The sequence below is a fragment of the Leptopilina boulardi genome, unplaced genomic scaffold (genome assembly GCF_019393585.1).
Source record: "Leptopilina boulardi isolate dan_hultmark-lab unplaced genomic scaffold, ZJU_Lbou_2.1 LbouV2_202, whole genome shotgun sequence".
In the NCBI taxonomy this organism is placed as follows: domain Eukaryota; kingdom Metazoa; phylum Arthropoda; class Insecta; order Hymenoptera; family Figitidae; genus Leptopilina; species Leptopilina boulardi.
The window spans coordinates 1,592,743-1,618,098 of NW_026137755.1; the positions used below are offsets into that span (position 1 = coordinate 1,592,743).

The 25,356-nt window shown below is 26.4% G+C and overlaps 3 protein-coding genes across 4 annotated transcripts in view; all 3 read left to right on the forward strand.

The window, feature by feature from the left end:
- Positions 1 to 196: 196 nt before the first annotated feature.
- LOC127278364 (coiled-coil domain-containing protein 170) lies at positions 197 to 8,073 on the forward strand. Its single transcript, XM_051300063.1, has 16 exons — positions 197 to 371; positions 467 to 623; positions 2,367 to 2,462; positions 2,541 to 2,672; positions 2,795 to 2,983; positions 3,162 to 3,431; positions 3,569 to 3,713; positions 3,859 to 4,031; positions 4,607 to 4,807; positions 4,944 to 5,087; positions 5,210 to 5,287; positions 6,347 to 6,510; positions 6,582 to 6,690; positions 6,749 to 7,006; positions 7,096 to 7,265; positions 7,674 to 8,073. Exons 2-16 carry the CDS (start codon positions 522 to 524, stop codon positions 7,813 to 7,815), a joined length of 2,373 nt encoding a protein of 790 aa, XP_051156020.1. The 5' UTR covers positions 197 to 371; positions 467 to 521; the 3' UTR covers positions 7,816 to 8,073.
- Positions 8,074 to 16,235: 8,162 nt separating this feature from the next.
- LOC127278356 (integumentary mucin C.1-like) lies at positions 16,236 to 17,963 on the forward strand. The gene is made up of 3 exons (XM_051300054.1): positions 16,236 to 16,424; positions 16,979 to 17,476; positions 17,617 to 17,963. The coding sequence occupies exons 1-3, from the start codon at positions 16,352 to 16,354 to the stop codon at positions 17,796 to 17,798; spliced, it is 753 nt and encodes a 250-aa protein (XP_051156011.1). The 5' UTR covers positions 16,236 to 16,351; the 3' UTR covers positions 17,799 to 17,963.
- A 1,356-nt stretch (positions 17,964 to 19,319) lies between these two features.
- The window catches only part of LOC127278354 (uncharacterized), a 38,478-nt gene continuing 32,441 nt past the window's right edge, over positions 19,320 to 25,356 (forward strand). Inside the window, exon 1 of one of the 2 annotated variants that reach the window (XM_051300051.1) lies at positions 19,320 to 19,651. The gene's annotated coding sequence lies outside the window, so the exon portion shown is untranslated. The remainder of the gene's footprint in view (positions 19,652 to 25,356) is intronic. The other variant, XM_051300052.1, reaches the window with a different exon arrangement.

A 25,356-nucleotide genomic window follows, 5' to 3' on the forward strand; every position in this document is an offset into this window, starting at 1 on the left:
AGAAATTTAAAAAAAAAAATAAAAAATTAATATAATTAATTTTTTTAACATATATACAAAATTGTTTATAAGAAAAACAAAATGGAAAAAAAATATTTATAGATTGAAAAAAGAAAGAAGATAAGAAATAAGAGGCAATTCATGTTTAAAGAGTTGTCTAAAAGTTAATTAGTTTATTTTTTGGATCGATAAATTTCGATTATCTTGTGTCTCGTCGAATCGTAATGGCGACTGCCGACAACCCCAGAAGGAGCATTTTGCTTAGCGGTGTTGACATTCGAACGCTCGAGGGAAACACTTGTCAGCATATTGTTTCGTGTGAAAGAAAAACACAAATATATTTATATTAGATTTTTAGAAAAAAAAAAAATGTGAGTGACAATTTGAATTTTTTTGTTTATTGTCAAACTATATTGTTTTAAAAAAAATTGAATTTTGCAACAAAAGAATATTTGTATATATATAGATTCGGCGCGCTGCTTTGGTTTGAAGAAAAAAAGAAGAAAATAAAAAAAAAAAAAATGAGTACTATGGTAACGGCGGAGGAGGAGACCAAGGAAACACACGGAAGTGAAGATGATGATTTGAAGATCTTCGAAACCCTTTGCATCTCGTCGCAAAAGGTCTTTTTAAATCGAATAGAAAAAAAATTGCACCATTTGCACCTAATATATTATTAATATGTAGTCATTAACACTTTTTGTCGCACCGCTTCAATAATAATTTTATAATATAAGGTCACGTGTTTTTACTATGTATAAACATTGCCGTCTTATATATTTAAATAATGAATTTTTTAAATTATTATATTATATCGCAAAAATATGTTATTCCTACTGTATTTTTTATAGTTCAGAGAATTTTTATTAAAGTTTTTTTTTTTTAAACAAATTAGATAACATGCGTCTTTGGGCTATTCCTCAAAATCACATTCCTTGTTTGATCAATTTTTTTCCTATAGCAAAATTGTTTTTTTCATTTTTTGGCGCAATTTGATTGATAATTTTTTGTTTTAAATTAAAAATTATCATTATTGGCTCTTTTTGAAGGTCATAAGTGAGTTACGTTACCAATGAAATGTATCAAAGTCACATGTGGGCAAAGTTCAAAGTTTAAATTATAAAATAAATTACAATTTTTCAAATTTAATAATTTTGTAAATAAATGTAAAAAAGATTTTTTTTTCTTTAATTTTGTACATTTATAAACTAGCTGTAAAAATTATTTTAAAAAAATACGGCACTTTATTTATCTATAACGATTGATTGCAAAAAATAATTATTATCAGGATTCCAGAAAAAATGTACTTTTTATTTTAGACATAGATAACGAATCTTATATATATGATTCATAGCAATATGAATACATATGATCATTATAACATATCAATTGATTTTAAATTTTTTTTTTGAAATTATGAAGGTCATGAATGATTCATTAAAATCAGAAAATTTTTATACACCTACTTCTATTAATTTTATATACATTAAAATTAACTTTTTGTCTTCAAGATAAATATATTTTTATTTATAATTCAAATAACATTTGGTTCGAAAAAAAAAATTCGTTAGTGTCTATCTATATTTGGTGTGAAGGAATTGGTCGAATTTCATACCTTGGCAAATTGTTGTTTTTTTTTCAATTGCCTAAATTTGGATTGAAGTTGCGTACAATGGAAAAGCTATTGACCTGCTGAAGAACAAGGGTGTGTTGCCATAGCATTACAGGGGATCGATTTTACCTGTCGTTGTTACCTATATATTATTTTCACTCCAGAATAATATTTCACAAAAAAAAATACTTTTAATTTGAAAGCATAATCTTATATAAAATATCAAAAATAATATGTTCGATTTTAAATAAACAATTCTTGAACATCTGAGATCTAGTTCAATATTAAAAAAAACAATTTATTTATTTAAACAATTGTTTGTTGATGTTTAAAAGAATATTCAATAATTAAAATGCTGATAAATTATAAAAATATCTATGTATCATATAAATGTTTGTTTTCAAAATATATATTTAAATCCACTGCACATTGCAAATTTCATATTATAATAGAGGTTTTGACCGTAGACTCTTCGTGCATTGCACGAATTCAAGTCACGTAATCTTTTGTCCTATATAAACAGCTCTGTAGAAATATCGTGCGCATCTATATATGACCTGGAAAATTTTCTACAAAAGATCATTTTGTTATATACCTTAAATCAGTTGCAAGCTAGGATCTAATCCCCTAAAATTGTGTTCTCAAACTCGAATTATTTATTATCAAAATTTTTTTTGCGTAAGAGTATTTTAAAAAATTGTCAATTTTTTTCTTAAATTTTTAAATGATAAATCCATCTTTTTTTTATTTAAAGATTGACTCTGAGGAGGCAATGACACATGAGGTGACAACGGCCTTAAGAAGCGAATTGGCAGCATTGGAATACAAACGTGATAGATTAATGTCCGAAGTGAGCTAAAAAAAAAAGCTAAAAAAAATATGTATAAAATAAATAGCGAATTTCTATTTATTGTAATTTTCTTTTCAGCTTCAAGAAATGAAGAACGCTGTAAGATCACGAGACCAAAGGGTCGTGGAACTTCAAGTAGAAGCTGATCAGCTACGAGAACAAGCAGCACGACAAAATTCTGTTATTTTGAGTCTTAAAAAACGAATACAGGCAACTATTTTAAAATTTTTTCGTCCGCCATTTTTTAATTTTTGATAAATTTATTATGATTTTTTTATAGTAATAATAATTGTCATTTTATAAAATTAAATTTTTTTCTATTTTTTTTAAAGGAACTAGAGGATAGAGAGAGAAATTTATATGCATGTCAAGGTAGAAATGAAATCACAATTCAAGGTTTGCAACGTGATGTAAAATATCACGAGGAAAAGGTACGAGAATATGAAAAGAAAATTCGTCAACTAGAACACAATATCACAGAAGAAATTCAGTTAAAAGAACGAGCGCGCTTAAATTTACAGGTTTATTATTTTTTTTATTCAAATATATGACAAAATAAAAAAATTATTTTATAACAATTCTTACATTTAGAAAAAAATTTGTTTAAAACAACCCAAATTTTTGTTGAATCAATAAAATATTTATTTCTTTCAATTAAATTCTTTTTTCGTTCGAAAATGTATTTTTTTCAAATTATAGGATTTTGTTAGAAGGCTGGCACACGCTTTAAATACCGAATTTTGCGACAGTACACATCACAGTCCAGAAATGGTGATTCATAAAGCTGAAGAACTTGTTCAGGAAGTTAATCGTCTTCGTACTAAAAGCACAACTGTCGAGACTCATTTGGGTAGTGTTGAAATTGATTTTAGAACTTGTAAGGATTCTCTTGATCGAATTACATCCGAGAAAGATCAACTACAACGACAAGTTGCCACACAATTAATTGACTTGGATCGTTTCCGTCAGGTTTGTCCGAATTTATTCCACTTTTTATTTGGAGGGGAGAATAAAAATACAAAAATTAAAAATTATGTTCTCGTAGTTTTTGTAAAAAAATGACGCGAAAAATCACAAAAAAAAATTGTTTCCATTCTCAATTCCAGGAAAAAGAATGTCTTGAGATGCAATACAGAGTTGCTGAACGAGAGTTGAATGATCTCAGAGACAAGCTGGTTAATGCGAATCGAAGCATAACAAGCGCGAGCGGAAATATATCCAGTCAGGAAGCTTTAATTTGCCAATTACGAGGTTAATAATGTTTTTTTCAAAAATATATTTTCCATTTTTTTTCTTATTATAATTAAAAATTTGCAAAAAATAATTAATATAATTCTTTAACGTCCGAGAGAATATATTTAAAAGGATAAGCAACAAAAAAAATAATTTTTTCCAGAGGATCTGAAAATTAAGGAAGAAAAAATACAGAGGGTACATAATGAATTGCGTCATCTGTTGGAGTCAATGGCTATACTTTTAAGCACGCCAAATCGTTTTGTTGAATCACATGAAAATGCAATTAAAGATCGAATAAGAGAAATTCTCGCCGATAATAAGGATCAAGCTGTGGTATTATTTGCACTAAAGAAATTATTTATTTATAAAATCAATCAAATTTTTGATTTAAACAATTTTTTTTGGTAATTTTTTAACATTATCCTCTCAAAATAAGAATAATCATAATATTTCAAGTAAAAATGATTTTATTCCTATTTTGAAAATCTATAATTTTAGATTATGTTAGTTTTAAACATCTTAATTATTGGGAATTTTGTATCAGTAGTAAATTTTAGTTTCAATCAGACATTCAAATTCTTGCAAATTTACTTTCAGTAGTACAAGACAGTTTTAGTCAGACATTGTTTGGATTTTTTTGTATTAGTAGTAAAACCCAGTTTCATATAGACACAAAATTTGTTGTAAATTTTCTTTCAGTAGTATAAAATAGTTTCAGTCAGACATTGCTTTGAATTCGGTGGTAATTATTGTATCAATAGTCGAAACTAGTTTTAGTCAAACTTTCGAATACCCGCAAATATTGTTTTAGTAGTAGTAAAAAGTAGTAATAGTAAATTTAAGTCAGACTTTTTCTTATAGAATTTTTTTTTTAATAATATTTACCTGACAATAATTTTCTATCATAGAAAATACAAAATCTTAAGGAGAAAGTTAATGTAACCACAGAGTCAGTGAATCGTCAATCTGAATTGGTGGAGACAACAATGATGAAGATTCGAAATTTAGAAGAGGAACGAGCTGCCTTAGAGGCAAAGTATCATAAAGTTGAATCGGAATTATCGGCCTGTGAAATTTCGCGCGAATCATTACGTAGAGACAAACAACACGTGAGTATTTACATATTTCTTTTTTTTTTTGCCTGATACTTAATTATTTTCAGTTTGCAAATTCTCAATTTTTTTACTACTAAATCCAATTTATAAAATTTTGCAATTTTTGAAAAAAAAACATTTTTATTTATAGTTTTTGGCATTTTTGGATAGACTAGGAAAATCTATGCAAATGGAAGAAATTTCACAAGAAATTGGCATGGACCTTCAAACAGAATCGTTGTTGGTACGCGCTGAACAATTGTCAAGATTGGAAACAGATAAATTGGTCGATAAGGTAAAAAAAATTGTGAATAATAATTTTTTTCGTAATTGTTGTGTGCGTTTGTTTGTGTGTGTGTGTGTTAAATTTTGACAACTACTTTTTTTATACTATATAAATGCACTTTTGTGCTGCAGCTATTGTGTTGCAGTTACACAACATTTCCCAGGATTCGACGTGAACGAATATACCATGAACTGCCTTGCTTAAAAGAAGTAAGGCTTGTTTAAAAAAAAATGTAGAAAAAAACGTCATACAATTTTTCTTGCATTTTAGTTCTACAAAAAGTAGATTTGATTATTATATTTATTTTGCATTTTGGAAAAAGCACAGAGTAGTAAAAGTTAAATGTAGTCAGACATATAATTTTTTTGGCGAATACAATTTAAGTAGTACGAGTAAGTTACTGTCAGACATTGATTATCATTTTTGCATTAGTAATTAAAAACAATTTTAATTAGACTTTAAAAATATTTAAAAATATAAGTAGTATAGGTCGGCTTCAATCAGACAGTGCTTGAATTGTTTTTAGTTTCAGTAGTAAAATTTAGTTTTAGTCATACATCTTAAATCTTGTAAATTTAATTTTAGTAGTACAAGATAGTTTTAGTCAGACATTTTTTCAAATTTTTGCCCCTTTGTTGTAAATTCATTTTCAGTAGTACAAAATAGTTTTAGTCAGACACTGCCTGGAATTTTTTTTATCAGTAATAAAATCCAGTTTCAGTCAGACATCCAAATTCTTGTAAATTTATTTTCAGTAGTACAAGATTTTTCAAGTCAGACATTGATTGGAATTTTTTTTTTGTATCAGTAGTAAAATCCAGTTTCAGTCAGACATAAAAATTCTTGTAAATTTTACTTTAAGTAGTACAAGATTTTTTCAGTCAGCCCTAAATACGAAATTACAAAAATTCATGAAATGAAAATAGTCTCTGAAACTATTGATAAGATAACAGTAAAATTTTCAGCATGTTGTAAAATTTACATTCAACTATCTCATGTATTTAATTTTAATTGCTCGTTTTATAGAGAATATAATTCTGCTTTTTTGGAAACTTAATAATACCTAGCACGTGTCAGAGATTTTGGCAATTGTTTTTTCTTATCAATCTTTGTAAATTAGATTTAGATAATTAATAATTGTCACTAAAAGTATAATGTAAACTGAACACATAATTATATAAATTACTTCCTTATAGATATCATCTAAAAATGGACAAAAAAATATAATTAGATATAAAATTTTAATATTATTATTTATTTGTTTCTAGACATCTGTTGTTTATCAACTTCAACGAAGAGTTCGAACACTTCGGGAACAATTGCAACGTCGTGATCTTCATTTGGATCTTCTTCGCAGAAAACTTAGTCTTCAGGAAGACAGTGTTCGAGTAAAATCAATGTTGCAAAGTGAACGAGATGAAGCAAATCTTAGGTTCTAATTTTTATACTAATATAATTATAATTTAATTGATATATAGTAATATTATAATTTATAATTTACAGAGCAAAAAAATTATCGAAGCAAATTGATCGTTTACAAATGCAATTGAATGATGAAAAAGCAAGAAATAGGGAACTTAGTGCACAATTAACAGAGGCTGCGGATTATAAAGTAAGATTAATTATATTTTTATTTTCGAAGTCAAAAAAATAAACAAAATATATTTTAGATAGCTGCATTGGAACGTAGTAGAAAAATAGAAGAACTTCAAAAGAGACTTGTTGAAAGTGAAATGCTAAGAACACGATATAATAGAAAAGTGACAATGATGAAGGATCAGTTGAGAACAACGAGTGAAACAACAGAACAAGAGAGATCAATCAACGATCATTCGATGCAACTTGTCAGAGATGAATTAACTCAAGTAAAACAAACATTGCTCGAAGTTAGACAACAACTTGCTGAAACAACCCGTAGAGAATCACAGGTATATATATATATATTTTTTTAAAATATTTTATAAAATACAATTTTTAGCAATTTTTTTTTAAATTTTAATTTCTATTTATATTCCAGTTGCAGAGTTTCCGAGCATCCGTGGCAAAATTATTAACCGAACCAATATGTTCACCAGATTATGAAATAATTTCACGTCTACAGAAAATAATCTCAGCACACAGAGACTTTACAATGTTATCGCGAAGATATGACGAGCCATTGGAAACCAGTCCTTCTAGATGTACCAGGTAATAAAAATGTTCTTCGATAATATGCACTTGTTTTTACACTTTCAGAAAGAAAAAAAATTGTCACATTAAAAAGTAAACGTATGCTAATATTTTCCATTGATACTTTAAATATCAGTAGCATTTCACTTATATGTAAATTTAATTTTATTATTTCAATGCAGAGGGAAAATAATAATGTTATATATATTTAAATTAAAAGTAAATAGAGTAACCTAACTGGTATATGACAATTATTGTAAACGAAAATAATGTCTAGAACATTTCAATATATACAAGTAAAAAAGAAGTAGATTAAACTGAGATAAACTATTTTTTTTAATTAATTATTTTAAGAAAATAGTTATTATTAATATTAAAAAAAAAATATTAATCTTTTTTTTTTGAATGATTTTTGTTTTTATATAGTATTCATCCTGTTCATCCGCCAAGATCGCCAGGATCACGATGCACACGGTATGAAGACAGTGGTTATGCTGATCCTCCTGATTTACACGATATTGATGATGATTTTAATAAAAGACCTATAAGAAGTAGTCTCCTTCCGTGACATCGGCCAAAATTTAAATTCTAAATTAATAATTAACATCTAAGACACGAATAATATTATAAATCCTCACAGATTTCAAAGATTGTCTTCGCAATTTTTTTCAATTGAAAACTGTTTGGGATTAACCAAAAAAAATACGTGCAATAATTTTGTAAAATCTTTCGTTTGTAAAAACGCAAACGAGTGAATTTTACGTGAAATAAAGAAAGAATAACAGAAAACAAGTGAAAACTAAAATGTTCATATGTTATAATTATCTGTAAATAAATGCCTATATTAACAAATATAATTAGTAAAATCTCAAAATGAGTCATTTTATTTTAAAAGAAATAATTTTTTTTTAATTTGAATTCTTTGTATAAAATAAATTATTTTTGAAAATATAAGATCACCAATGAATCTTTCTATATAAGTTTCGAACAAGCCCCACTTTTCTATATATTTGATGTGTCGTTTCCGTTGACATGGTTCCAATTTCCATGCTTGGGGTTGTGGACAGTATATAGGAACGTTATAATGACTAACATGAAAAATTATTCAAAATCGTGACAATTAATTAAATCACTTTCTACACTGACATGTATAAAAATATTTAAATTAAAACAAAATTTACCAAAAAATAATTTAATAAATAATTTAAAACAAATTAAAAATTGAAAAGAAATAGAGAAAATTTGTAAATGACTGTTTCTTTGTACCAATTATTTCTGTGATTATTTTGCGTTGTTGATTAAAGGGAAATTTTTTTCTACCAAATTTTCTTCTACTGAAAAAGAAAAAAAATCACAGTCTTCCTATAATTTCTGGTTGAAATCAATGTCATTTGTTTGTATCTATCATTTGAATGAGAATCACTTTTAAAACACTGCAAGATATTGAAGAATAGATTTGCCGACTTAATGATTTGCATATATAAGAGTATATATTTTGCTGGGAAACTTGGTGGCATCCATTCTTACATCACACAGCGATAGTATATAATATGTAGGTGGTAGTTTTGCCAGAGTGGAACAACCGCATTCCAGGATGCAGACGCTAAACTCAACTTGAGAATGCGAAGGGTGTATGGGAATGTGCAAGAACGCACCTAAGAATAAATAGAACTGAAAAAAAATTTTCAAAAAAAAAGAATTCTTTTAAAATCACCAATTCTTTATTTCTTCATTATTCTAAAAAATTTACAATTTCCATTCGTTCTTATATTCATTCAATTTTACTTCCTTGTTAGTACAATCCGTCAGTGTAAAATTATATTTTATTATTTAAAATAGATTTGACCTTACAAGAAACTTTATTAAATATATTTGGTATTTAGTAAAATTGATGATAATCATACAAAATTTTAAAAGATTACTGCGAAATGTTAATAAAATAATAAGAATGAAAATATATATATATATATTATGAATGACGCATTCACACATTCTGATGCAGACCATGATTTCCGTGCCTATATGAGATCATTCCCGTCCTTTTGCGCTATATATGTAAGCAATTCCGGATGGACTTACGCATTAAAGATTTATAGTCAATTCTACCTCTATATGGACTAAAGTGAAGCTGTATATAAAGTTATTCTCGCGAACACGTTAAATTAACTAGAAAATATTTTTCACATTAAACATACTCAGATGAATTTACACTTAAATTGATTTACAAAATTTATATACAGTAAATATGTTTTAGAGAAGAAAAAAATTGACAATTCTTTTTTTTGTCTATAATTTTAATTTTATTCAATTTTTTTTATCAATTTCTATTTACTGATATCAAATATACTTCTATTGAATAATATTTTTAATAAAATGCAAAAAAAAAATGTCACGTTTATTACTTATTTTAATAGGAAATTTATAATAACGGGCGACACTTTTTTTTTTTTGCTTTGCACATGACATGTATAAGTTCAATGAATTATAGAAGATTGTTTTGTAAAAAATGAGAGTGTTCCTGTTATATATGTATCACATACGAGAGATGTTGATATAGGAAGTAATCTCAGTGTTATATATGAGAGAGAAAGAGAGAGAGAGAGAGAAAATCATACATGTATATATAAGTGCTTGCGTGTCCTCGGCCCTGACTCAAGCAATATGAAGAAAATTTTCAAGGTACTGAGATAGCTAATGCTGGCCGTGATTGTAACAATTTTACATTTATTATTCTATTTTTTTTTTTATTTATAAACATTCACAAAATTCTAAATTTCAATCAATTTTTTTTACTTTAGACGAATTTTCATTTTTCAAATTAGAATTTTACAGAATTTCTTTTTAAACGACCCGGGCAGAAATTTTGCCAGGGCCCTTATCGGGGCCGGATCAGGCTGCCCTTTTAGGGAATGAAACGCCGCGTCTGATGTGGTCCTGATTAGGAAATCCACATTTTCTGGTCGCCCTGATGAGCTTTTAATTCCCTACTAGGGCCCTGGTAGGGTAATTTCTACACGGGAAATTTTTACATTACAGAATATTTTAAGTACCTAAAAATTTTGTAATGTAAAAATTCATTGAAAATTGAAATTCCAAATGTTAATTTGTATTTTTAATTATTATAGAATATATTTCTTAAATTTTTAATTTAAGTTCAGCTTAAATTTTAATTTCAATTTACCTATGTAGATAAAATATAAATTTTTTTTAAATCCGTTTATATATATAGTGAGAGAGAGAGAGAAAGAGAGAGAAAATAAGAAGAGTGTGGAGAAGGTGCAAAGGAGAGGTGAGCCGTACAACTGAAAGTTTATGGCACTGTACCTTGCGTGCGTTCACAGTCTTTACTCACGGGGCATTTTGCTGTAAGCAGGACAGGTTTGAAACTTGTTAACCCTGAACTTGGCAGAGTGGACCCGACGTTTTGCACTCATTTGAAACGTAGGTGCTTCTGAATCATTTAAAAAATAATTTTTTAAAAATAAAAATTCAATTTTTTATTATGTTACAAAAATACATGTAACAATTTTTTTTTTTTTGTTCAATCAAGAAGCCACCCCTAACTCCAAAACCTACCCCCTCTCCCTAAAATTAAAAAATTAATATTTGTTTCAGAATTTTTCAAACCGAACACATTATTTTTAATTGAAATCATTTTTTTCACTCTTAATTTGATAAAAAAGTCTCTGAAATTTTTAGACAATTTATTTTTCGTTCAGTTAAATAATTTCTTTTTTTTCTGGTAATTTTTTTTTTTTTGAAGACAATATTGTGTCTATTTCCGTTTCGTAGAAGGAAGCTTGTTATACTTTTTTTTTGTATAATAGAGCACTGTTCCGGAAGAGACGAGTTGATATTACACTGACGAAGAAAGTTCTTCATAGATGAAAAGCGGTAATGAAAGGATCATTCCTTGTAAGGTATATAGTTGAACAGTAATAAGAGGGGAGAGGGGAAAAAGTCAAACTAGATCAGTGAAAGAGTGTAACACGTATGATCACCTTCATGTTTCACGAACACGGATCTAACTATTACACCTTTTATAAATATAATGATGTCACTTCATGTGAAATATATTATTAAGATCATCTTTTATCGATATATTTATCTTTTATCGATCGTAGAACATAAAAAATTTTTTATTTCCTAGTATTATTTTTCATATTAAATATGTTATTAAAAAAGATTTTGAAAAAAAATTTACAAATCTCTTTTTATAAAAGATTTAGTTGATTATAATTTATAACAAAAACAATAGAAATTATAAAAAAAAAAGTTGCGATAAAAGTTTTTTTGTATAGTATTTTTCCAACAACAATATACAATTCCCCACGATCAGTAAATAGAGATGACTTCTTATTTCCCACGTAACCTAGGATATCCGTTGAGAAATTTGTTCCTGACTGAAACCTTGGCGCACGTTGATGATTCCTTTGTCCTTGGTCACAAGACGAAAAAGTTTTAACATCACTTTTATGATATTGTAAAATTTTTATATAGAGGCGTCATAAAATAAAATATGAGAAAACCTTTCAGAAAAAAATATATGTCCCGCCAAAAAAAGAATATTTAAATAACTCAAAAATGTCTGTCTGTCTTATTATTTATGATTTTTCCGTGTGTCTGTTTGTCTTAAACAATCAATAATATACTTAAAATCAGTTATAATTGTTGATAGTTGCTTCTAGTATTTAATTAAAAAAATGAAAATTTCTTTTTTGCGATATAAAGGAATGTTTAAAAGCTTTTTTTAAATATTATTTTTGAAGAACTTTATATTTTTGAATATCGTTAAGATACCAATATAATATAATGAGCTGGAAGTAATTGGTAATTAATTTTCACAAATCTTTCAGTTGAGTGAGTCGAATATTTTTTTTATATATGGGATAAACATGCAAAAAATTTTAATTTTTTTAAGAGTTGGGAAGAAGAATTATGAATTGAGCCTCGAGCAAAATAATTTTATAAAGTTGGATGCTTTCTCTCCTACATGCGTGTCGTTTTTTTTAGGACCTTTGCTGCTTTCACCTATATATGATAATTTAGATCAATATTGTATCATAGTATTAATTTTTAATTAATAATATATAATTAATTGTATAAATAATCAAATTGATTAAAGAAAGATGAATTTTTGATTTTTATTATTTTTTATTTGAAAAAAATAAATAAATTTCATACGCAGGTTTAACAAATTTTATTATTTGTCGAGTTCCCAGGAGTTAATTAATAAACATATACAACAGGGAGAGTATCGTGTAAATAAATCGGTCATGGTTCCCGCTTCAAGGAGTGAATGTCCGCGTAAATGTTTAACAAAGCATTAGATTTAATAGTATTCACTGTACAAATACAAATAAAAAACACTACAAAATATATATGTGGCAATTTTTTTTTATACTACTTTGTCAAAAAAAAGTGTGATATTTAAAAATCATATTTATATTGTTAATTACATTTTGATGTAATCTTATCAAGAAAAAAACTGATAATAAACACATTATTTTTATTCTTCAAAAAATTGTTTTATTTAGTTTCTATAAAAAAAGTTTTTTAATCTTAAAATTTTTTTCACAAAGAAAAAAGAAAAAACAGAAGATAAATCATTGATTGTCAGCGAGTTATAATTATTTTTTTTTATCGTATTACAAAAAAAAATGATGAATCAATGAAAAAATTTTTTAATGAAGAAAATAAAATTTGATAATATTAATGAAAGTTTAGTATATAGAGAAAATAAGGTATTGTTTAGTATTATTTCATGTAAATTGTTTCAAGTATTACAAAAGTGAATTATTGTATCATCGTTTCATTTGTAACAATAGAAGTTAATTCATTAGAAATGTTGTGGCACAATTCTGCAAATAAAAGAACATTGGATTCAAGTGAATGGAACTTTTAAAATTCTAATAATTATCATTTTTTTTACACAATAATGATAATAATAATAACCGAAAAATAAAGAAAATAATAATAAAAATTACAAATAATTAAATAATAATAATTATTATTAATTTCGATTGTCATTTTGAAGAAATAAGGATCAGAGGATTATTGATGATAAAGTACAGATTATTGGATTTAAAGAAGGATACAAAATGTATACATTTATGAGGCATATACATTCCGTGGAAATTGTTATCGCAATAATTATTCATTACTGCTTTATTAAAGAATGTTATGTATATGCATCAATGTCTAGGTTAAGGTCCCCAGTAAAAAAAACACTTAATAAGCAATGATATATAATATAGGTATTCTAAAAATGTAGTTAGAGAGTAATTTTCTTTTTTTCACACATTTATGGTAAACATATATATATAGCAGGTGAAAATGAAATCTACTTACTGATCCTGATAAATTCGATGACGAATCGTGTATATACTTTCTATTTTCGATGGGAATTTTTAAGATTAAAGATTCAACACCGATCTTTCTCATATATATATATATATATATATATATAGTGAAAGTAACATGAAACATATATATGAATAATCAGAAGACCTCACTTGATCACCATTTGACTTCCATATTTCATGTAACATGATCTTCTCTCTCAGGTTAAAAGTTCGATTAAATGAAAAAAAAAGAAAATTTATAAAAAAAATATGAAAACAATAGGATTAGTTATTTTTAGAAAAATATCATTGAATATTTGTACAAGAGGTCGAATCGGTAATAATAGTATGATCTGTTGTAGGAAAAAAAAATCCATGGCCTTTTACATGTGCTTAAACGTTGAGCACCTGTGTACTTGCCGAGGCCAGTGACATCGAAAACCACTTAATCCTTTTTTTTTCAAATTGCAAGAAATACATTAAATACATACGAGAGGTATTTATCTTTATGACCTTCTGCCAGCACATGAGTAATCGTCATTGCGGAAGGGCGTGTCTCATTAAAGTTGTGGGTTATACAAAATTTTCATTTGATGATTTTCTTTTCGCTTTTGTTTTTTTTTTTTTTCAGGAAAAGAATTAAAAACAAATTAAATTAAAATTTAACTTTTCAAACAGTTCTTTAAATTCTTTATAAATGAAACATAATTTTTGTGTATTAATTTTGCGCTGTTAAATCATATGAAGTTGCTAAAAGACAATATAAATAAATAAAAATTAAAAATAAATATTCTTTAGATTTTAAAAAAATTCTTCAAGTTGATTAGATTATGAAAATTATCTACTCAATTAATGTGTACATAAAAGTGGGCAAGGTGAGCGTACTCATTTATTTTGTCGACTGATCTCTCAGTGTATATAAATGCAGGGAATATGTAATAAACCCCCCCCCCCCCTTTATATAATGTGGTAATGATCTTCAATTTTTATAATTCTCCTGCTAATAAAACGCAGCACGAGTATAGAACTTCATATAAATAATTCAATTTTTATGTATATTTACCAAGAAGGTTCTAAATTCATAGAATATTTTCCATTAAAAAAATTATTTACCTCGTTCCTTCAGTTATTTAATTATTACTATTTTTATTTAACAATAAACATGTTTTCTTAGCAGATAAATTATAAACATATAGGTATAGTAAATAATTGGTATGATACAAATAAAAATTTTGAAAAAAAATTTCATTAATTATTATATATAAAAAGATGATAAAATATTTCTTCTTTGCACCTTCATATAAAATCAGGGGAATCACAGATATAGACATATATATCAAGGCTACTTGATATGAGTTATCAGAAGAATTACTATAGTATAAATAAATAATAAAACAATAATGTTTATAATATCCAAATATATTTTTTTAAATTTTATAGTTTGGAAATTTTGTTTTTCTTTAATTTTGATAAAATTTCTTTTTTTATTTTCATATTGTAATTCTTTTTAATAAATATATAATATAATAATAAATAATTTGCATATTAGATATGCGTGTAAACACTGTCAGTGAACTTTTAAGAACGTAGACACTAAAACACACGTGAGCTTCTACATGAAGTACCAACTGCACATCCTTATGTCATTGTTATTCACTGACTTTTGCGTGGGAAGTAGATGCCATCACGCATTGCTAACTCTTCAGTGACTTTAAATTTAAATTCTCTTTTATTATTATTTTCATTATTAAAACGATGCATTTAAATATTGACAAATAATAAAATTTTATTTCTACCCTATATATTATGTACATATATAAAATATAATTTTTCTAATAAAATACTCGATATGATTATGAAAATTTTAAAAAATATTTATTTTTTTCTTTTTCAAAAGATATTCTAAGTGAAAAATTGATTATAATTTTTTTTTTAAATTACTTTTACGTGTGTTATTTCATGTTAAGTTTATGACTCTACAATCAGGAAACACATTGTAAAGGGTTAAACTTAAAACATTAAAAAGAACTGCAAAAATGAAAACTCTAATCTTAAGAACATTTTATCATTACAAGTACTATGCCTTTTAAATTGCTTATCTTATCGAATTTTTGTATTTTATAATGTCACGATAAATTTTTCTCCTTTATTGCTCCCAAAAAAAAAATTGTTCACAATTTAAATTTAAAAAAAATTAATTTATTGAGAATTAGTAAATTTACATAATTAGCTAAATCTCATTGAAAATAAAGTCTACTAAAATTATTGTTATTTAATATTAAAATCGAATTTAAATTTTTCTCTTCTCTCCATTTTAAATTTATATTTAATTCACTTAATTAAATTACCAAAGAAATGCACAAAATTAATCATTTTTATGAATAATCAATAAATGGAATTCAAAAGAAGTTGAAGTACTAAACGTGAAGACTTGGAAAAATGGGATATTTTCAAATTCTCAGAATCATTAGTAACCATATTGCGATAATATAAATTTTATTGCTTGATAAATAATAATCAGTTTTACCTAGGTGATAATCTTGATGAAAAAAAATTGAGATAACTTTGTTTTGGCTATTTTCACCCCTTCCCTCTCCTTCTCATTCTATCTCTCTCTTTTCATATATATAATAAACGATAAACCAAAAACTTATCTTCATTGAAATAGTATCGAGTTGAGGGATATCTTGATAAGTAGCTGTCGATTCTTCAATTTGTGAAATAATTATTAACAGTGCATAGATTTTCGTTCATCTCATCATGTCACATCAAAAGTGTTTTCTTTTCAAAAAAATGCTTTTTGCATTTATTTTATTAGTTTTAATAGATCAAGGTACGTTTAATAAGCATTTTTTTCATTTCTTCATAATATTTTCATTATTATTAACTCTCTAAATCTGAATTAGTAAAAATGTTTACTAATTCAGAAGCAAAAAGTGAGTTACTAATTCAAATTAGTAAACATTTTTACTAATTCAGATTTAGAGAGAAAATAATATTCTTTTTTATATAAGAATTTGTGTAACTAAAGTTTCAATGACAAAAATGAATATTTAAAGAAACCGTATGTACATGCCCTTCTTTTATAAATCAATTTAATTCGTTTTGAATTACAAAATTTTGTATAAAGACATTATCAATTTACGATTTTTTATAATTGGAATTATGAAGCAATTTAATTATTATTTAAAAATGATATACAATAACAGTATCTACAATAGATATGGTTGATAATGAGGAAATATTTAAAAATACTGTCTGTATTGCCTATTATTGTTATTTTCAAAATTAAATAAGATTTTTTTTTTATTAAATGTGATTATTACTGTGTGTAACTAACTTTTGTTATTGACACTAACATTTTTTTTTCGTTCTTTTGTTTAACAGGTTTAAGTTTGAAGTGTTATGTTTGTGATAGTGGAAAAGATGGGAATTGTGTAAATAAATTAGATGAATCACTTAAAAAAGAATGTGAAGAACCAGCAACAACACCAGCAGATACAACAACAACAGCAGCAACAACGGCAGCAACAACAGAAGCAACGACAGCAGCAACAACGGCAGCATCAACAGAAGCAACGACAGCAGCAACAACGGCAGCAACGACAGAAGTAACGACAGAAGTAACGACAGAAGCAACGACAGAAGCAACGACAGCTGCAACAACGGCAGCAACAACGGCAGCAACAACGGCAGCACCAACGGCAGCACCAACGGCAGCACCAACGGCAGCACCAACGGCAGCACCAACGGCAGCACCAGCTGCAGCACCAACGGCAGCACCAACGGCAGCACCAGCTGCAGCACCAAATCGAAGAAGGCGACAATCTGAATTGTCATCAAGAGCCAACAATGATTTTATCTGTTACAAATATGAGTACAAAGGTATTTTTATATCTTCATTATAAAACAGATTAACGATAATTTTTAATATCATTAAATAAACGTATTTATTAAGCAATGACAAAATATATATTTTATATATATATTCAATTTGTTAATTAATTTTTGTTTTTTACTTTCAGATAACGACGAAGTTAAAACACAGAGAGGTTGCGTGAAAAAAGAAACTTTCGACTGTAAAGACAAGCAGGCATGTACAACATGTAGCGAAGATGGTTGTAATTCTGCATCTACAGCTAAATTAGGAATCATGACAATTTTTGTACCAGTTATACTTTTAGTTATCACATCCTTAAATCGATAGATTAATTACTTAAGAAATTTAATAGATATTTTAATTTTTTCTTAATATCTGTGAAAAATTTTCTCACGTACTTGATTTTTCAAGAAATGACATGTGTGTATAAAATAATTAAGTGATCCTAAATCATATTTATATAACAATAATAATAATTTTTAAAATAATTTATATTTAATGTATAATTCATAGACAGTTAATATAGTTACTAAAATTTTAATTTCCTCTAAAATAAAATTACTTTTAACAAAAAAAGCATATTTACAGAAAAATTAACAGTATCAAAAGAAGGAATGAGGTATTGAATAATAATTCCCGAATATAAAAAACGTAACTACTATAAATACGCCTTTTATTAGTGGGAAATAATGTTTTAGTTGTCTATAATAAAAAGAACCGTATGTACATACTGTATTTTTAAATCTTCATAATATTTTGAATTTTTTTTTTAAAATTAATTTCTAAGGCAAAATAGAAATTTGTGCTATTTACAGTTTATATTCACTATAAAGCAAATGCTTTTAATCACTCGTAATAATTAATTAAAAGGTCTTATTGTTACAAGACATCCGGTACCGTCGTGAATATAGCGTTAGTATGCGTACAAAACCCGACAGACATAATTGTGCTCGAGATATTTATTGTTGCCACGGTGTCTGGTTTCGCCTATTCTTTATCAAGTTGCTTACCCACGTTACTCTTATGAATCTAATTTGAAATTTGATCTAATGATAATTTTTTTTTTCTACATTTTTATATAGAAAAATGTAAAATGAAATTTCTCCCCCTTTTCAAATTATACACATATTAGAAATTTTATTTCTATTATCATTGTCTTTTATTCTTAATATAGAATTATTAACAAATCACAATTCAAATTTTTTTTTAACAATAACAAAATTATGCTAATAGGAGTAAATTATTAATTATTCTATTTACAAATCTGAAAGTTTAGATACAATTAAAACTTTTTATTTTTTTTTTCACGAATAGACATAAGAAAGTAATCTCATTTTTTCAGAGGAAATTCAACCTCTTCTCAATCCTCTCAAAATAAGAATAATATGTATCTTTTTAATTTGATTTTGAGATAAGGTGAATTAATAATATTACTCTACAAATAAGATTATTCATTATAAATTTAAAAACAACGTATGTACATACGGTTTATTGTCTTTCAGATCAATATATTAAATATAATGATAAAGTTAAAAATGATATGAATAAAAAATATATAATTTTATTTTTTATGAGAATAAAACACAATTTCTTAAATGTTTAAATAAAAATACTCTTTTTTTCTTTAGAAAAAATAATTATTTAACAATTAATAGTTGAATTAGTTTTTGACAATGAAATTTCTATTTTTCAAATAAAATTTAAAATAATATTAATGAATGTAGAGAAAAATGGTAAATATAATTAACAGTGTGACTATGCATCTATTCTATATGAATTTTTTTGACGCCAAGTGCGCGCAGCTATTGGACTGTTCTCTGATGTGCTCGGGGAAACGAAAGCTTATTCTCCATTCAGTCAAACTCCATCCTTCGAATGGGAGAGATCCTCTCGCGCGTGTATCTCACGCTTATATTCTATTCCATTTAGCCGCCAAAAATTTAAGTGTTTGAATTTCTATTAAAAAAAAAAAAAAAATTTACCTATTGTGTCAATTAAATAAATAAATTTTTTTTCCGTCTACATAATCTTTTAATTAAATTGTGAAACTTGTTGATTGCGTGTTATCAAGAAAGTGTAATGATTATTATTGTTTATCAGTGATAATACATTTCAATTATGAAAGATTAATCTGGAATTAAATGAGATTTACATTACGATTAACGGCCGATAATTAGATCGTAAGTTTTATTTTTAACGTATATATATAAAAAATTAATGAATTAACAAAAAATTTTAGTTATAATACAATAATTTATGAATAGAGAATAAAATAACATACTTATAAGAAAACCAACTAATTTTATAAATATAAAATTTACTAAACTTATTTATTTAGAATTAATAAAAAAGGCAAGAGGAGAAAGAATAACAATCTTTAAATGCTGAAAAGCGAATAATAATTAACTACGACAGCTAAATTGCAACCCATTGCAACTTTAGAAACTTTCATAATTGCAAAAATGAAGTATTTTGTGCTCAACTTCCTCAAAAAAAAAGAAAAAATATTACGACAATCTTCGTGTCGTTGTTTATTTCATGGAGTGCGTTTCGTAAATTTTTCCCGCGATAAAAGCGGAAGACGAACATTTCGAAAATGACTTTAATATCCCGCTTTTATGAAAAAAAATTCTATTTCATTCAATTTCGTGACTATACAAAATTTTGAAATTAATTTTGTTACAAATATTCTTTCACAATTCTACAAACAACAAAATCCAATTTTTTATAAATTATTTCTTTTTTTTTATTTCAAATAAAAATATATCTGCATTTGAGTCATAAAAATTTTATTTTTAAATTTCGTTTTGATGAAAAAAAAAAAATAAATGTAAATAAATTCACTCGTAAAATTTCTCCCAGTCAAATGAAGAAAAGTTTTCAAAATGAAAAATCATAAATTGTCAATTTAAAATATTAAATGAAGCGTGTATAAAAAATGAAGACTTCGATCCATAAGAAATGCATAAAATTAAATATAATTGGATGGCAAAAAGGAAAAAAAAGCTTTAGAGAAGAAATGATGAAAATATAAAAAAAGGGAGAAACTCCAATGGTTAGAAAACAAAATTCATTTCAGTAGTAGGGCAAAAAAAATATTAAAGAAAAGTTTAAATTCTCGTTTTTTTTCTAAATTATACAATTTTTCGAAAAAATTTATGCAAATTTTATCTTACTCGATTATTTTTCATTTTAATTGTATATACTATATAGTCTCCTTACATGCACGAATATATAAAATTCATTTACTTTTCGCCTCGTTAATCCCTTAAGTATCCTTTTCACTTTTTACCAATAGAGAAAATAAAAGTCGATTGATTCCAACTAATGATCTTGTGAGTAATATCCTAAACCACTTACGTATCGTTGAGTGAAAAGAATTTTTTTTCAATTTGCTTATAGTAATAAAAATTGATAATACCGCATGAATCATTGAAATAACTTATGAAAAATGTTATTAATTTTATATATATATTATATGTATATTATTATTGACAATACCAATAACAATTATTAAGTATTAATTAATTAAATATAATACCAATAAATAATTAATATATTATTTATTTTGTTTTATAATTAATTAATTTTTTTTACATTGTGAAAAATGATTCCTTTATAAGAGGAAAATAAAAATTGTTCTCAATAAATTGAAAAACCTTATTCTAAGCCAAAAAAAAAAATTAAATTTTGTTTCAAAATTTAATTATCACAAATCTTTATTTTTCATGTTAGTAAACATTGCAAATTAAGATTTATAGTAATTATAAAAGACAAAATTTCTGACATATTAATTAGGATAAAATATTATATAGGAAGAGAAAGGCAATCCAAAGTGAAATGATGCCGAGTGGAAATTAATTGTACATATACGATAGCTATTGGTGAATTATCAGTGAACCCCCCTAAAAAAAAGGAAGAAAAGTTAATAATAAAAGTCGGGCGAGGTTCAGAACAACTTGCAAAATCGATAAGCTCTCGGGTGCCCGGCACACTATGCGTGGAAATTGGATTAGTATGTCATGCACATATTCGAGAATATATATATATATATATAAACGAGTCAGTCTACCGAGAAAACGCAATTTCATCTTCGATTCGTGAACTCTTCCGCGGATCAGTTATTGCATTCGTTGCTTACAGGACCTGGTACATGTATATATTGGAGTGACAACGATTAATCGCCTCGATCTACAATTAATCAGAGTGGAAAGTAATTGGGATTATCGATTCACAATCTATGTGTATATAAATACCCTTGGCGGGCTCTTCATCCGATTACGATAATCTCGTCTCTGCTCTATTTTCCAACCCCTTTGTAATTCACTTATAAATCATATGGACAAAGTTTTCCTTAAGCAGTGATTTTCATTATTTTATACGAAAATTACATTTTTTTTTTTTGGTTTTGTTTCATTCAACAATTTTAAGAGACAATTTTTAAATTAATTTATTGACATTGAATGAATTGAAATTATGGATTTTAATTACAGGACAGTCTATAGAGAACAATTTTAATATTATAGGAATTAAAATATTTATCTCCCAGGGGGATTCGAACTCACGATACATATAATCCAACTTGCATTTTTAAACGCCTTAACGATTGCGACTACGTTTATTTTATTCTTTTGATAATTATTAGTAAATTGCAACATTAATACAGTGGAATTATTAAAATAATAAAAAATATATAATTTAATGTATTTACATATATGGAAAAAAATTAACATTGATTTTAAATTGATCATATATTTACTTTCTTTAGAAATGTATTAATTTTTATGTTCTTTTTTTTTCTCTCTCTCTCTCTCCAAATAAGTGCAGTAGTTAGAAGCATGTTAGCATCAGTTTACAAACAATTTTGCCTCAACCCTCGCTTATTCTTTTTTAACAAAACCCTCTTTTCTTTCACAAGGTAATCTTCAAGCTCGACCTAACAATGCTTCTTGTACTAATTCAGTTAAAATTGCATTTGTGTGTGTATATGTGTGTGTTTCTATGAAAAATTATTTGAAACGATGCATTCGCAAACATTTTTAACTGTATATATGTTCTGACTAAAATAAGCTTCTGCCTCGTTCGTAAAAGGGACTCGAAAATTACAAAGAGGCCGTTCGACTGCAAATCAATTCGTCAAAGTAACAAGATGTAATTGGCTAGAATGTCTGTCAAAGTTACACTGTTCCGAGTAATGATGCTGTAAAGCATAGGTATTGCAGAAATCACAATATCTTACATAGAAAATTTTAATTTTTAATAATATAATATAATTTTTATGAAAAATTAAAATAATTTTAAAAATATAATAATCCTAATTAGAAAAAAAAACTCATAAGACTTTATTAATTAACTACTCGTGTCGATATTATCACTACAGTGGAAAATCCAATTAAAAGTTTGAAAATTATATCAGAGTGATGAGAGGGCGTTGTGAAGTTGAAATATTCGTAATGTTCAAGCAGTATAAACAGAAAATTCCATTGTTTCATTGTAATTAATTTTTTCAAACAAAAATTCATATATTCTACAGTCTCAATATGAATATATTTTTAATTATTTTTACAAAATTAAATATTTATCTATGGTTATGATTTGGTTTTCTAAATTTATATTTTAAATTATTAATGTTTTTTTTCATTTTGTTCTTTTTTTAAAGTTCGATATTTTCCATATCGAAGAATATAAATGGAAAATTTTTTAAAAATCACCTTCCTTCTCAAGAACATTCGTTAGGTGTCATGTTAATGTGAAAAATACGTGAAATATGAAAAAGGCACTATTGACTCACACGAGTCGATGTGTATTGTTCGTGAAGAAATATTTCACGGTTGCCGGAGGTCACAAGTTGTGTCGTTAATGGAGTTTCTCTCTCTCTCTTTTTTTTTCTCTGCGCTGATAGTATACTAATTTTGTATACGGAAAAAAAATATTTTACTTGTCATTTTCAAAAAAAAAAAATCATTTAACTTTAGTTACAAGATAAAATCCATGAAAATGTCAATTTAAACACTTGTAACTGAAGAAAAAAAAACTTTATCAATAGTCATTAGTTTCTAATGAATTTTCATCATAATTATTATCGATAAGTGTATATATATCTTCTTTTTTTAAAAATTATTTCGTTGACTGGGAACATTTTTTTTAAAATGATTTATTTATAATTAAAAAAATATATTTATTTATAAAATGTTCTTATAAAGGAAACTTCATTTTATTTTCCGGAAAGAAAGAAATATTCCAAGATCAATATCATATATACCCATGAGAAATTAGAGGGTCAGCGAAACATTTTTGAATTTATGGCAACATCATCGCAAGTGAGTTTCACCAAATATTTATGGATGATGACCTTTTGTAAAATGGTGTCATGAGTCTTCTCTCTCTCTCTGTGTTTTATATGTATGAGTGTACGAGAGAGATGCATTTACAATTGCAGGTGCGTCCAAATGAATGTTTCTGCAAAACATGTCTTCAATCTGAAAATCGACATTTCATTTTTAAAGATGCAACATTTTATTGATTCTGAAAGCGTCACTTAAACTATAGAAAATATTCCTCTCTCTCATATGATAATATATCCCACAATGTCAAGGTTCACTAAATTCTAATTTGTCAACTTTCTAAAATTTAAATGACACTTTTTCCCTTTAATTTCTTCACGAGTTTCTAGTAAAGTGAAAGAATTTCTCGCATTTAATTAAATATGAGAATTTTTTTTTAAAAAATGTAATGTATAAATCGATTAATTATTATATTTTTTAGACAATTTCTTTTTTTTTGATAAGGATCATGTGAAGGAAGAAAAAAAAATTGAGTTCATATACAGGTTGGAAGCTGATGGCGGTGCGGCGCATGTAAAAGACTTGGCGAAATGAGTTTGGATGCAGGGTTTTGGTGCCTGAGGCTCAATACTTGGTCATTGACCGATTCTTTTTCTCCTTCCTTCACGATTTTTCGTCTTCTTCTTCTTTTTTTTTGCCTTTTTAAAAACGTCTCCACTGTAACCCACATCGTTTAACTGCAGCTTGCAAAAAATGCAGCATCGATTGAACACACTTCGGCAGAACATCAAACATGATGCGAAACCACATTTTACCCGGCCCAATTGAATTATACAAACGTTTATATATTAAATCGATCATTGAACAACAGACTTTCAAGTATAAGAAAAAAAAATTATGCTTAATTTTCTAATAGTTCATTTCTCTAATACATTCTTTTATCAGATTCTCTTTCTACTTCTAATTAAATTAAATTATACATTTACAAAAATTTGTTTATAATAATTTTTGTATACGGTAAGAGAGATAATTTGTTACGATTTAGTTTTCTAAAACAACCACTATTGATGATCCTCTGCAATTGTCGTTTTCTAAAGCATTTAATGAACATCAAAAATCTGCATTTGAAACAGAAAAGAAATATAACGATCTTTTAAATACTTTATAAAAATAATTTTTCCAATATGTCATTGACCCTTTCGTTTAAAAATTAATTTATAAAATCCGCTTATATTCAGTGATATCTTTGCATTTAATGTATTCATTCCAATGAAAATAGTCGATCGATAGTGGGACAAAATTAAACCAAATTCTGTAACTTTATTTAGTAAAGGAGTCATTGAACTTTGTCTCCATATAAAGATTTTTACTAAACGTGGAATAGTATACCTTTTGGAATAATAACTTTTGAATAGTCCACCCTTCGGAAATGTATCGTCGATATCTCGACATATACATCTCAAAGGCAGGACTAACAACAAAGCATTTGAGAATGAAAGCAACTCAGAATACCATTTCCAAACCGATTGTGGTTTCACTCATATTATATCTATATGAAAAGATAAGCTAAAATGTAGTGCGACAAAGTAATATATCACCTG

Bases quoted from the DNA above. Each gene is read 5' to 3' on its own strand.
- LOC127278364 (XM_051300063.1), top strand. From the start codon at position 522: ATGAGTACTATGGTAACGGCGGAGGAGGAGACCAAGGAAACACACGGA. The intron at 3,714-3,858 runs GTTAATAATGTT...AATTTTTTCCAG, and splicing joins TTTAATTTGCCAATTACGAG to AGGATCTGAAAATTAAGGAA. The intron at 6,511-6,581 runs GTTCTAATTTTT...TATAATTTACAG, and splicing joins CGAGATGAAGCAAATCTTAG to AGCAAAAAAATTATCGAAGC.
- LOC127278356 (XM_051300054.1), top strand. From the start codon at position 16,352: ATGTCACATCAAAAGTGTTTTCTTTTCAAAAAAATGCTTTTTGCATTT. The intron at 16,425-16,978 runs GTACGTTTAATA...TTTGTTTAACAG, and splicing joins ATTAGTTTTAATAGATCAAG to GTTTAAGTTTGAAGTGTTAT. The intron at 17,477-17,616 runs GTATTTTTATAT...TTTTACTTTCAG, and splicing joins TTACAAATATGAGTACAAAG to ATAACGACGAAGTTAAAACA.